General features: G+C 41.0%; 1 protein-coding gene across 1 annotated transcript in view; it reads left to right on the top strand.

Moving 5' to 3' along the window:
• Positions 1–13,643, top strand: part of immp1l (inner mitochondrial membrane peptidase subunit 1) — a 219,522-nt gene extending 205,879 nt beyond the window's left edge. Inside the window, exon 5 of the mRNA XM_048607352.1 lies at positions 13,581–13,643. Within this exon, the coding sequence (XP_048463309.1) occupies positions 13,581–13,643 (63 nt within the window). The remainder of the gene's footprint in view (positions 1–13,580) is intronic.
• Positions 13,644–14,172: the final 529 nt, after the last annotated feature.

The following is a 14,172-nucleotide window of genomic DNA, read 5'->3' as shown; positions in this document are numbered from 1 at the left end:
ACATGATCCCATCCTTACCAATCTGCCTGCTGTACACGCATCTTGTCCATTACTGTATTGGTTAAGAGTGACCACCATACAATCCTTGTGAAGATGCCTTCACGTTCAGAGTACCCTGTGCCATGTTGTATGGCACTACCACAGTGCTAAATGGGACAGACTTTGAACAGATCTCACAACTCAAGATTGGGCATCATGAGGCACTGTTGGCCATTAACAGAGCAGAATTGTAATCCAACACAAACTGCAATCTCATGGACCAGCATATCTCCACTCAAACATTACCATCAAGCCAGGGGATCAACCCTGGTTTAATAGAGTGGAGGGCATGCTAGGAGGAGCACTGAGCATACCTAAAAATGAGGTGTCAACCTGGTGCAGCCAACAAATGGGACCATTTGCATGCCGAACTGCATAACCAGCAAGTGATAGATAAATCTAAGCATTCCACAACCAATGGCTCAGATCTAAGTTCTGCAGTCCTGCTGCATTAAGTTGTGAATGGTGGTGAACGATTAAACAGCTCACTAGAGGAGGAGGCTTCACAAATATCCCCATCCTCAATGATGGAAGAGCCCAACATATCAGTGCAGAAGATAAAGGTGAAGCATTTGCAGCAACTTTCAGCCAGAAGTGTCAAGTTCATGACCCATCTTGGCCTCCTTCAGTGATCCCCAGCATCACAGATACCAGTCTCCAGCCAACTTGATTCACTCCATGTGATATTAAGAGATGGTTGGAGTCACTGGATACTGCAAAGGCTATGGGCCCAGACAACATTTTGGCAATAGTACTGAAGACTTCTGTTCCAGAACTTGCCGCTCCTTTAGCCAAGCTCTTCCAGTACAATTACAATACTGGCACCTACCCGACAATGTGGAAAACTGCCCAGGTATGTTCTATACACAAAAAGCAGGACAAATCCAACCCAGCAAATTACCATCCCACCAGTCTACTCTTGATCATCAGTAAAGTGATGGAAGGTGCCATAAGTAGCATTATCAAGCAGTACCTGCTCAGCAATAACCTGGCCATTAACACCCAGTTTGGATTTCGCCAGGGCTACTCAGCTTCCCACCTCATTACAGCCTTGTTTCAAACATGGAGAGAAGAGCTGAATTCCAGAGGTGAGGACAGAGTGACAGCCTTTGACACATTCGACTGGGTGTGGCATCAAGGAGACCTAGCAAAAGTGGCATCAATGGGTATCGGGGGCAAACTCCTCACTGGTTCTAGTCATACCTAGCACATATGAAAATAGTTGTAGTTGTTGGAGGTCAGTCATCTCAGCTCCAGGGCATCTCTGCAGGAGTTCCTCTGGACAGTGTCCTGGACCCAACCATCTTCAGCTGCTTCATCAATGACCTTCCCTCTATCAGAAGGTCAGACTTGAGGATGAGCTCCAATGATTGCACCATTCATGGCTCCTCAGATGCTGAAGCAGTCCATGTTCAAACACAACAAGATCTAGCCAATATCCAGATTTGGGCTGACAAGTGGCAAGTTACATTCGTGCCATACAAATGTCAGGCAATGACCATCCCCAATAAGAGACAATCTGACCCCCACCCATTGACATTCAATGGTGTTACCACCAGTGAATCCACCACTATCAAACATCCCAGGGATTATCACTGAACAGAAACGCAACTGGACTCACCACATAAACACAGTGACTACAGGAGCAGGCCAAAGGCCACGAATATTGTGGTGAGTAACTCACCTCCTGACTCCCCAAAGCCTATCCATCGTCTACAAGGCACAAGTCAGGTGTGTGATGGAATATTATCCACTTCCCTGGATGGGTGCAGCTTCAACAACACTGAAGCAGCCTGACACCATGCAGCCAACGCAGTCCATAACATCCATAAGCATCCACACCCTCCACCACTGATACTCAGTAGCAGTATCTATAAGATGCACAGCAGAAATTCAACAAAGATCTTTAAACAGCACGTTCCTTGCCCACAACCACTTCTATCTAGAAGGTCAATGGCAGCAGATACATGGAAACACTACCACTTGCAAGTTCTCTCCAAGCCAATCATCACTGACTTAAATGTATATATTGCCATTCCTTCATAGTCGCTGAGTCAAAATTCTGGAATTCCCTCACTAAGGGCATTGTGGGTCAACGTATAGCTCAGGGATTGCAACAGTTAAAGAAGGCAACACACCACTACCTTCTCAAGGGCAGTAGCAGCAAGTAATAAAAGCTGGCCAGTCAGCGACACTCATGTCCCACAAGTAAATTTAAAAAATCAAGAAGCCACAACAGAAATTAAATAAGCAATCAGTTCGTTTATTCTCGTTGATATTAGTCGAGTCCAAGAAAATGAACCAGGGCACAGAAAACTCATTTACTTAGTTCAAATCTTAAATTTCCACCTGAACCATCAGCGTGTCTCATCTGAAGGATGGGAACTCAGACAATGAAACACACCTGCAGTGCTGCACTAACCTATCATCCTGAATTGTGTATGCAATCTACAATTCACAACCCTGACCACTGCCATTTATATCAATAGTTTCAGAATGTTCCTAACACCAGTTACTGTCCAGATACACCAGATCTAATCCTTACCTGCAATCCAGTGCATATCTTCTAAAGGGACTTGTGCATCAACTGGCCACTTCTGTGACATGGTCACTTCTGAAACATAAGAAAGAGCAGTTAATTTCATCAAGAGACAGTAATAGTTAATTTTGCAAGAATATGCCACATGTTCAAATAATTAATTTTCCTTTAGTCCTTTTTTGAGATAAATTTCTTTATAACGTAGAATGTAGAGAACAGAAACAGAGCACAGCTCAACTTGGTCTATGCCAGCATTTATGCTCCACAAAGCATTTCAATTCCATCAACATCTACTTCTTTGTCCCTCATGTAATTATCTAGATCCTCCTTAGATGCATCTATCTATGCTAGTTGCTTCACCTACTGGTAGTACATAACCACTGGTTAAGGAAATCTCTCCCGAGTTCCCTATTGAATTTATTAGTGAGCATCTTACCATCTTATACGTACAGTCCTCAGTTTTGATCCCTGCCTCCATCCCCACCCCACGTGGAAATACCTTTCCTACATTTTGCAAACTCATATCCTAATTCCCCTGTCAAGAAAGAACCCCCGACATCCCCCAGCCTTTCATTTGCTATGGGGGAAAAGCTGAAGCGTACTCAACTTGATTGAAAGTAAAATCACATCTTGTGTCATTACTGCAGGACTGACATATACAATCTGAATCAGCTCAACAAAGGAGGTCTGCTTGCTCCAGGCACCTGCTAACAAACTGTCTTGTAATTTACGGCATAACAGATCAGAGCTCAAACGAAAATACAAACTGGAGCAGAAGTAGGCCATTCAGCCCCTCAAACCTGCTCTGTCATTCAACGCGATCATGACAGATCTGTTTTTCTTCCAACTTCCTTATTCACATTTACCCCCAAAATTCTGATTCCCTGTCTATCTATTTCTGCCTGAAAAACGTTCAATGACCTGACCTCCACTGTCTCCTGAGGCAAAGTTTTAAAGATGCATAAACCTCACAGAGTAAATTCATCGTCATCTAAACTGAAATGGTGACCCATAATTTTTAACAGAGACCCTGAGTTCTGGATTCACGGACAAGAGGAAGCATTCTTTCCACATCCACCTTGTCAAGATCATCCAGGGTCATCTGTGACCATGCAATCGCTCTTCAGTACTGCCTTGGGTGTTAGACAAGGTCTTATGCTCCAAGTCTGCGATGGAATATAATCAGTTGATTCTAAATAAGGACAGAGCTATGGGCAATATTCTGACTTGCTGGTTCCACTGCTTTTGGTCACTTACATAAATGATATGGATGTGAACGTACAGGAGGTATGGTTAGTAAGTTTGCAGATCACACCAAAATTGTAGTGTAGTGGACGGCAAAGAAGGTTACCTCAGAGTACAATGGGATCTTGATCAGATGGGTCAATGGGCCAAGGGGTGATAGATGGAGTTTAATTTAGATAAACGTGAGGTGCTGCATTTTGGAAAGGCAAATTAGGGCAGGACTTATACACTTAATGGTAAGGTACTGGGGAGTATCGCTAAACAGAGAAACCTTGGAGTGCAAGATCAAGCTTCCTTGAAAATTGAGTCGCAGGTAGAAAAGACAGTGAAGATGATATTTGGTATTCTTGCCTTTACTGGTTAGTGCATTGAGTATAGGAGTTGGGAGGTCACGTTGCTGCAGTACAGGACGTTGGTTAGGCCATTTTGGGAATACCACATGCAATTCTGGTTTCCCTGCTATAGGAAGGATGTTGTGATACTTGAAGGGGTTCAGAAAAGATTTACAAGGACGTTGCCAGGGTTGGAGGGTTTGAGTTATAGGGAGAGGCTGAATAGTCTGGGGCTATTTTCCCTGGAGCGTCAGAGGCTGAGGGCTGACCGTATAGAGGTTTATAAATTCATGTGAGGCACAGATGTGGAAAATAGACAAGGTCTTTTCCCCAGGGTAGGGGAGTCCAAAACTAGAGGGCATAGGTTGAAGGTGAGAAGGGAAAGATTTAAAAGGGACTATGGGGCAATTTTTTTCACACAGAGGGTGATGCATGTATGGAATGACCTACCAGAAAAAGTAGTGCAGGCTGGTACAATGACAACATTTAAAAAGGCATCTGGATGGGTATATGAATAGGGAGGGTTTAAGAGGGATATGGACCAAATGCTGGCAAATGGGACTAGATTTGTTTAGGATATCTGGTCAGCATGGACAAGTTGTTTCCAGGCTGTAAATCTCTATGACTCTATGACTCAATGACTGCATTACTGTCAATGGCAATACAAGGTATCTTCCACACCAAAGGTCCTCATTTACTCAACTTACACAATATCCACTTTGGAATCGGTTCTCAGTTTCTGTTTCATAATGTTCCTGTTAAGGGCATTAATTATTTTAATTAAGTTAAATATTCTACATAAACCCAAGATTTTTTTTGGAATAGAAGCACAAGCTTAGTTGAAATACATATATAGAAACAAAGCGAAAGATATGGATGAAAAGAGAAATCCACTCCTCAGAGTGCAAGGCTGTGGGAGTTAACAGTAAAACAAAGAAGGCCAGTAGATGTTTTGGCTTTATGGAAAGCAGCATAAAGTACAGGAATAAATTTATAGAAGACATTGATTAGACTACAGGTAACAAATTGAGCGCAAGTTTGGCAGATAGCCATATAAAGTGTACTGCATAGATCCACCAGACTGATGCCAGAGATTGGAAATTCATGTTCTAATCAGATGTATCAGTATTACAATTGAGTAAAGGTAACTACAAAGTCATGAGGGAGGAGTTGGCCAGGGTTGATTGGAAGGGGACCCTACAGGGAAGATGGTGGACAGCAATGGCAGGAGTATTTGGGAATAATTCGGGAGACACAGCAGAAATTCATCCCAAGGAAGAAGATACATAGACATGGGAGGACAACGCAATCGTGGCTGAAAAGGGAAGTCAGGAACAGTGTAAAAGCTTAAAGAAAAAACATACGAAGTGATGAAGATTAGTGGGAAGCCAGAGAATTGAGAAGCCTTTAAAAAACAGCAAAGGACAACTAAAACAACAATAATTGAGGAGAAGAGGAAATGTAAGAATAAGCTAGCTAGTAATATAAAAAATAGATTGCAAGAGTTTTTTTAAAGATATCTAAAAGGTAAGAGTGAGACAAGATGGAGTACATTGGACTGCTAGAAAATGAGGCTGGAGAAGTAGTAATGGGAAACAAAGAACTGGCAGAGGAACTGAATAGGTAATTTGCATCAGTTTTCACAGTGGAAGACATCAGCAGCGTACTTCAAGGAACTTAGGAAGCAGAGGTGAGTATAGTCGCTATCATGAAGGAGGATGTTTAGGGGAAACTGAATGGTCTGAAGGATGGACCATTGGACTACACCCAGAGTTTTGAGGGAGATAGCTGAAGAAATTGCAGAGTCATTGTTGATGGTTTTTTATGAATCACTAGAGTAAAGGAGGGCTGAAAAATTGCTAACATAACATCCCTTTTTGAGACGGCAGGTATACAGAAGATAGGAAAGTACAGGCTGGTTAGCCTGTCCTTGGTCGGTGGTAAGATTTTAAAGTCCATTATTAAGAATGAGATTGTGGATTACTTGTAAGTGCATGGCAAAATAGGGCCGAGTCAACCTGGCTTCATAAGTGTATAAGGAGAATAGTAAGGGACCGTTTATGCAGTCTTGCGGGGCACTGATGTTGAGGACTTTTGTGGAAGCACTGTCGTCTATCCTTACTGGTTACGACCTGCGGGTCAGGAAGTTGATGATACAGTTGCAGAGGGGGAGCCGAGTCCTAGAGTTTGAAGATGAGTTTTGATTGAATTTTGGCGTTGAAGGTACAGATAAAGTCAATAAATAGGAGTCTGACTTATATGTCCTTGTTATCTAGATGTTCCAGGGATGAGTGTAGGGCCAGGGAGATGGCATCTGCCATGGACCTATTGTGATGGTAGGCGAATTGTAGTGGATTAAGAAAATCTGGGAGGCTGGAGTTGATAGCCTCTCAAAGCACTTCATAATGATAGAGATCAGAGTCACTGAGGTAGTCATTAAGGCACGTTTTGCCTGATTATAAACCAAATGCTGCTGTTGTAAGAGGGTAGATCACTTTCAGAAAATGTGCCATAGCAGTATACATCCACAGAGAAACAAAAGGTCAAAGAAATACAAAAGCGATACATGGTAGAACAGTCTCTAGTACAAGATAAAATCAAACTTTTCTTAAGGGACCCAAACCAAACATTTTATCACGTTGACCAATGTGTGAATTGGCAATATCATGGATTTCAAGTTGGACACAAGATCAAATGTTATCAATCAGCAAACTCAATTGTCAAGACACTACTTACAGCCAGAAGTTCAATCACATGGTCCAGGGAACACTGCACTTAAGGTTAAAAGGTATGTTATAAGTAATTGTCCACCATAGAGGAAACCAAATATTAGAAGATGAAAAACAGAAATTGCTGGAGAAACTCAGAAGGTCTGGCAGCATCTGTGGAAAGAAAACAGTTAACATTTCAAGTCCAGTGAACCTTCTTCAGAACTGATGATTGGTTGGAAAAGGTGATATTATATGCTGAAACAGGGGGTGGAGGGAGGGTGGAATAAAGGAGTCAGCAATAGGTGGAGAACAGAGCCCAGAGGAAGAGGAGTTAGGCAGACAAAGAATGGAGAATAGTAAGCCGAGGAAGAAGAAGAGCTGTCTGCAAAAATAACCCTAAACCTCCAGCTGTTTGCCAATTCAACATAGCACCATGTTCCCTGGCCAACATTTCTGTCTCAGGCTTGCTGCCAGTGCTCCAGCAAGGGTCAGTGCAAGCTGGAAGAATAGCATCTCATTTTCCACTTGCAAATCCTGTAGACTTCAGGGCACAATATTAAGTTCAATAATTTTAGGGCATAAACAGCTTCTTTGATGTCCTTTACCTATCCCCACATCACAGGCCCTGGCATCAGGGCAGCATGGTGGCTCAGTGGTTAGCACTACTGCCTCGCAGCTCCAGGGACCTGGGTTCAATTCCAGCTTTGGGTGATGTCTGTGTGGCATTGCACGTTTTACCAGTGTCTGCAGGGGTTTCTGCAGTGTGCTCTGGTTCAAAGTCCACAGTCCAAAGATGTGCAGATTAGGTGGATTGGCTATGCTAAATTGCTTGGTAGTGTTGAGGGATATGCAGGCTCAGGGGTTAGCCATGTTAAATGCAGGGTTATGGGGATGGATCTGGGTGGATGCCATTTGGAGGGTCAGTCTACACTCAATGAACTGAATGGCCTCTATCTGCACAGTAGGGATTGTGCTTTCAGCACAACCAACTCATTTGTGGTCTCCATTATCAGCTCTTTTTTTCCCTTGGCTTACCATTATCCATCCCTTTCTCTGCCAGTCTTTCTCTCCCTCCAAGCTCCATGTGTGCCACCGCCTATTGTGTACTCTGTCTCGCTACCCCTCCCACCACCATGTCTTAGCCTCAGTACCATCTTTTAGCTTCCATCAGTTCTGAAGAAGGGTTCACTGGACCCAAAATATTAACATTCACAGATGCTGCCAGACCTGCTGAGTTTCTCCAGCAATTTGCTTTTTTTGCCAGATTTCCAGAATCCCTAGTTCTTTGTTTTATATTAGAAAACTAATGTGTATCTCACAACTAAGAATTTTCACTCCCGAGTAGCAGGATGTGTATTGACCTCAATCTCATTCAAAAGGCAGAAGAGGTTGAGCAACTAAAGGTCAAGGAAAGCTGGCAGAAAATTTTACTGGATTCTATAAACTTCTGGCCAAGCCTAAATAAAAGCAGAATTTCCCAAGATTAGTTACCTTGGAATAAAAACCAATTGTTTCATGACAAAAAATGGAAAACTGTAACTATAGTGCTGTGGCTGAAATATTTTCCACTGCTATCAACACATTCCAAATGGGAACAAAATTTGAGAAGAAGCACAAGCAAAAGAGGCAACAGCTGAATAGCAAACACCACTTGACAGCATGTATAGTGATAGGTAGATGGTGAAAGAATCTGTAACTTAATTAAGTCATATTGCTATAATGTACAGTGAATAACTACCTACTCCAAATTTAAGTGTAACATCAGGGGCTTAGATGATTAAGAAAAGACAAGTTCAAATTAAATCTTCAATTTCCTCATCTTCCAAAGAAGAATCCCTAATAAGCTGGTTTCATCAAGAATTCAATGGCTGAGAAGAAAGCAGGAAGCCCAAAATTTTCAAGAAGTTCAGTAAACCTACTTATTTCAGTACAGATCTACAGGCAGATTCAGAGCCAAATTCCACCAACAAAATGTGAAGATTTGGTGCATAAAACGCCACACTAGATACTACTAACAGAAGACAAATAATATGCAAAGATCCAAGATACTGCCAAGAAAAAGATAAATCACCAGCGATAGCAGAGACCACATTGGAGCTATAAAGAACAGATGTACATCATCAAGATCTTCCATGAAAGAAATACAAGAGGTTAAAGGCCCTATAATTCAAGAGAGAACCACAACCCTAAGACCATTGGGAAGACAGCCCACGTCAACCAGCTTTTACCCAACGAACTAGCATTCTTCCAAGTCTAAGAAGAATAAATTCATGGAGAACAGCGAAACCTCCAGATCGCCTAAATTTGCAAAGTTAAAGACTTGGGAACGGAGGACGGCAGTTGTAAATGTAAACACATAAACAAACATATAACAACAACAGTATGAGGGAAAAGATATTTGGGTGAGATATGTGTGGATCCAAAAAGGGTTTGAAAAGGTTAATACTTGATTGTGTGCACTAAGAACTACTCTGTGATGATGTCACAAAGATTTGGTCGGAGAGTATGGTGAGTGAAATAACTGCACAGAGGCCAGTATCCTGCCACCAAGTCACCCATTATTTACTTGTGCACAGTACACTGGCTATGACCAGCCAGCTTGGAGTCAGTCCCTGAACGGAGGAGATTCTGAATCTCCTGTTCATATTGGTCATCCAGGGCTTCGTTTGGCCCAGATTAACAACCCCAATTAAGGATCTCAGTCAACAAGATCCATCTGGTTTCAATCACAATATTTGGAACCTGTAGAGGACAGACCGGAGGGTAGTGTGCTTCTAACAGTGTCTGTAATAATGTAGATTTTATTCATATAATTTGTAAATAGCTGGAGTAATGCAATCAGCTTCCTACTGTTTAGAAGAATCTTGCTTAGTAGACAAGAAAGGCAGCTATCCTCATCCAAGTTATACTGTTTTGGGCTTGGAGGAACCAATATATGCCATTCACCAAGGTATGTGCATCAAAAACAATGCTTCCCACAGCAAGCATTTGATCATGAATTCATCCCTCATAAGAAAGGCAAGAAATATTACTTTACAAACATTTAAAATCATTACAGAATGCTTCTATCTTTTTATAGATATCTAACTTCAGTTACTGGAGTCTTTGAAGAAATAAAGCAAGGTACTACCTCTGGTCAAAAGTCCTGAAGGAAAATCTAGAGCCACATGTATGGCAATGACTTATTACCATTAATCTCTAGTGACACACAAATGATGTAGCCTGAGGTTTAGTATGCAGTGCTGCCATAAACCTAGCATTAGAATGTGAAAGTCAAGATTCTTCGATAGTTTAAGAGGTGAACATAAAATTAAAGAAAACATTAATTTTTAAAAAAATTCACATTTAATGCTATATTCAAAACCTCTCAAACATGGCCATGTGGGACGGCTTCAATCAGCCTCTCATGTGTGCTTTTTTAAAGAAAAAGTTATCATATTAATTCCACTTCTCTGCAATTCTCCTTAGCCATGAAAATGTTTCTCCTTCAAGTATTTATTCAGTTTGCTTTTGAAAGTCACGATTGTATCTGCTTCCACCACTCTTTCTGGCAGCACAATTCTGATCACCATAAATCCCTTTGGGAAAATAACTGTCAACTCATCATCTTCCTGGCTTTTTTTTTCTGCTAACTGCATTCCACAACAGCTACAGAAGGTGAAAAAAGCTACCGTTATCAAAACTATTCAAGCATTTTGGTCAAATTCATAAGAACCTTGAGAAAAAAAGTAGGAATTAAATGAAACCACAAGAAGTCCCTGCGCTACCTCAAGTTGAGAAGGGTGCTCTTTTGGGTGCCCCTATGTGGGTCAGCAACATACAACATCATGTTACCATGATGCCATTCGCACCCCGGTGGCTGATGTGACATTCAATTTCCATCAGTGCACTTTGCCACTCCTTCCAAGTCCCCACCAGGATCCTCTGTTGCAGAACTCATTGGTGACCTTTAATAAAAGCAAAATACTATGGATGCAGGAAATCTGGAATAAAAACAGAAAGTACTGGGGAAACTCAACAGGTCTGTCGGCCTCTGTTGGGAAAGAAACAAGTTGACTTTTCAAGTTCAGTATGACTCAGCTCCAAAGATGTCACACCTGACTCGAAATATTAACTTTGTTTTTCTCTCAACAGATACTGCCAGTCCTTCTAATTTCTCCAGCACTTTCTGTTTTAATTTCATCTCTGATCTTGCCATTTGGTGAACTATTGCAAGAATCAGCCTGGTCAGGGACTTGGTGACTTACTAATTGTAGATCCCAACTCTACTACCAGCTCTTAGGATACATGAGGTGCCAATATTTGAGCTAGTAGTTCTGTGTCAGAGTGAATCTAGTGAAAGGACCTCTTTATTGCTGATGCAGTCTCACTATTTCCTTGGAGGACTATGGCTGACAGGAATCATTTCCTGGGTATCTTAAAACCAGAATGAAAATTATGTGGGAGAGGTTGGACTAGTGGAAGGTGGACTAGGGCAGAAATCCGCATTTTCAACTAATTATCCAATTCTCTTCTCCACAATTTTTTACAGTTCGTTCCAAATCAGAATCATACTGCAGTTTTTTTTTGCAAATCATTTAAATTGATGTTTTCTGGTTTTTGATCCTTCAGACACTGAACAGTTTCTCACTTTCATGATTCTCCTCTCAAACTTCCCTTCCCTAAAGAAAGCCACAGCTTCATCAATCCATCCTCAAAAGTGAAGTCATCATCTCCAAACTGTAGTGATTGTAACGACATCATAGAACATGAGTTCCTTGACTGGGGCTGTAAACCTGGTCCAATCAGGGAAGCTGACTATGTCAGGGGTTCTGTTCACTCTAACAGCTGGCTCTGAACTAGCTGGGTCAGTCGCATGTACTAAGTACATGTAAGTCAAGGGGGACTTGGTGATGGGAAACTGGCCTTCGTGGAGTTATTTCACAAACCATTCCTGTAAACTTTTTATGCACCGTCTGTAAAAGCCTTCACATCCTTCCTGAAGTGTGGTTCCCAGATTTATACAATACTCTAGTTGAGGCTAAACCAGTGGCTTTTTCTTTAATGAAAAGGTACAGTGGAATGATCTTAACTTAGCATTCACTTCCATGAACTCTCCATTTACTAAACCTATCTCCTGAAGTAATTCTTGAATGATTAAAATTGTAGTGGATTAGTCAGTGATTGAGTTCATAGCTCAGTCCAAAGACTGCAGCATATCATTCAGGCTTAAAATCCCAGTGCAATATTGAGAGCGTGGATACATTGTTGGAAATGCTGTATTACGTGTGATATGTTTAACTGTGTTCTTTCAGGCCCACATCTGTCTGTAAATAAACTGATAATAATCTCCTTGCTTTTGTAGACTATGCCTTTATTTATGTAGTCCAAGATCCCATAGACTTTCTAATAACTTTCTGAAACTACCCTGCCACCTTCAACAATTTGTGCACATATATCCCAGGCCTCTGCTCCTTTGCCCCTTTAGAATTGTGCCCTTTACTTCACAATGCCTTTCATCATTCTTCGTATCATTTCACCCTTTTCAGCATTAAATTTCAACTGTCCATTTCGGCAGTTCAGCCCATATCCCCTCTTGAAGTCAGTCCTTGTTAAGTAAATGAGGTAGAAGCACCACATTTGTATGCTGCCTACCAAATCTTCACACACACAGGCTGGTCTCAAGTTGCAGCACCTGTGCCCAGAAGATGGTGAGAACGGATTTGTTGCCAAATGAGCAAACTCGTGACATCCTAAAGTACTTTACAGCAAATTAAGTACTTTTGTAGTTTTGTAGGTAATATGGCAGCCAATTTGTATACAGTAAATTCTGGCATATAACAACATGGTAGTGATTGTATAATCTGTTGTAGTGATGTTAGTTTAGGGATGATAATATTTTTTGAAGTAATGCAGTGGAATCTTTGATTCCAACCAAGGGGCCAGAAAGAACCTCAGTTAAATTCATCGCACATAATACTGCACTTCCAATAATGTATCACGCTCTCAATACTGCACTGGGAACATAAGCTTGAATGATATGCTCCAATCTTTGGAGTTAAGCTATGAACTCAATCTCTGACTAATTCACCACAATTTTAGTCAGTCAAGAATTACTTAAGGAGACAGGTTCAGTAAATGGGGAATTCATGGATGTGAATGCTCAGTTAAGATCATTCCACTGTACCTCAATATTTCAAGGGGTGCAATTATTCATTTGAGAAATGACAGACTGGATCTCCTTAGTATTTTAATAACTTAACTGATTTTGATATGTCTCAAACTCTTTCGGTGCTCTTGAATTGATTTACTAATTTACTATATTTCAACAGTGAGAAAATATGTAGCAATCGCCACTCTGATTACAGCCATAAAATTATTAGTTGTATTGTTGTTCTGAAGCACACTCCTACCTTTTCTCTCTGCATGCAGGCCATTAGGTGAAACAATTCTTGCATAGTGAAATTTGAACATGGTGAAATGAAATTGATCAAATGCAAAGAAAACTGAACATTGGAAATTGGATACTGAATCAGAAAATGCTAAATTACATAGCAAGTCAAAAGAGAAAAATAAGTTTTGATGTTCATCAGAATTAGTTAGAGGTTTGTTGGAGTGCTGAGAAGTGGTTGCTGGCCAGTTGCTGAGAAAGGGAATCTTGATCTCTTTGAAAGCATGTAATTTTTGTTTACATTTAACATTTAACTGAAATCTGTTTTCATTCTAAATTTCCAGGCTTTAAACAAGATTTTACAAACACTCCACTGGAAGATCAAGGAAATTAAGGAAAACAGCTGAAACTATTTTTTTCTGTATCTAGGGCCTCTAGATACCTACCTTTTTTTGTTTCAGCAACATATAAAGCTCAGTATCTCAATGTGACTCAGCACGTAAGTGTGGTTTTGAATCGAATGTTGGGGGTTTGGCAATTAGGGTAGTTAAATGAGGAGGGAACAGCAAGGTCCTTTGTGCTTTTCCTAACTTGTTCATCCCCCAAGGTTCTTCCTCTTCTACAGGGCAAGAATCCAGCAGCTTTGCAAACATCTAGTATGTGGTTATAGTCTATTCTGTTTACATTTAAAAAAAGAGTATGGATACCAGCAAAGTTAATAAAATACTTAAAAAGGAAAATAAACAATTGAGTAATTAGATAATAAATTGAAACACATTAAGGATGGCAGGATGGGTAAGGTGCCATGACTACAACATATGAGGAAACCTAGATGCCAGTATGGGCCAGACCAAAAATGCCTATAGTAAGGGCTTGCAAATGAGAAGAGCTCTGCTTCAGAGTATATAAGCTGGAGGTCGAGTAGAGAGACATCGG

The sequence above is a fragment of the Rhincodon typus genome, chromosome 17, assembly GCF_021869965.1.
Source record: "Rhincodon typus isolate 14 chromosome 17, sRhiTyp1.1, whole genome shotgun sequence".
NCBI classification, from domain to species: domain Eukaryota; kingdom Metazoa; phylum Chordata; class Chondrichthyes; order Orectolobiformes; family Rhincodontidae; genus Rhincodon; species Rhincodon typus.
This window is presented reverse-complemented; position numbering and strand designations above follow the sequence as displayed.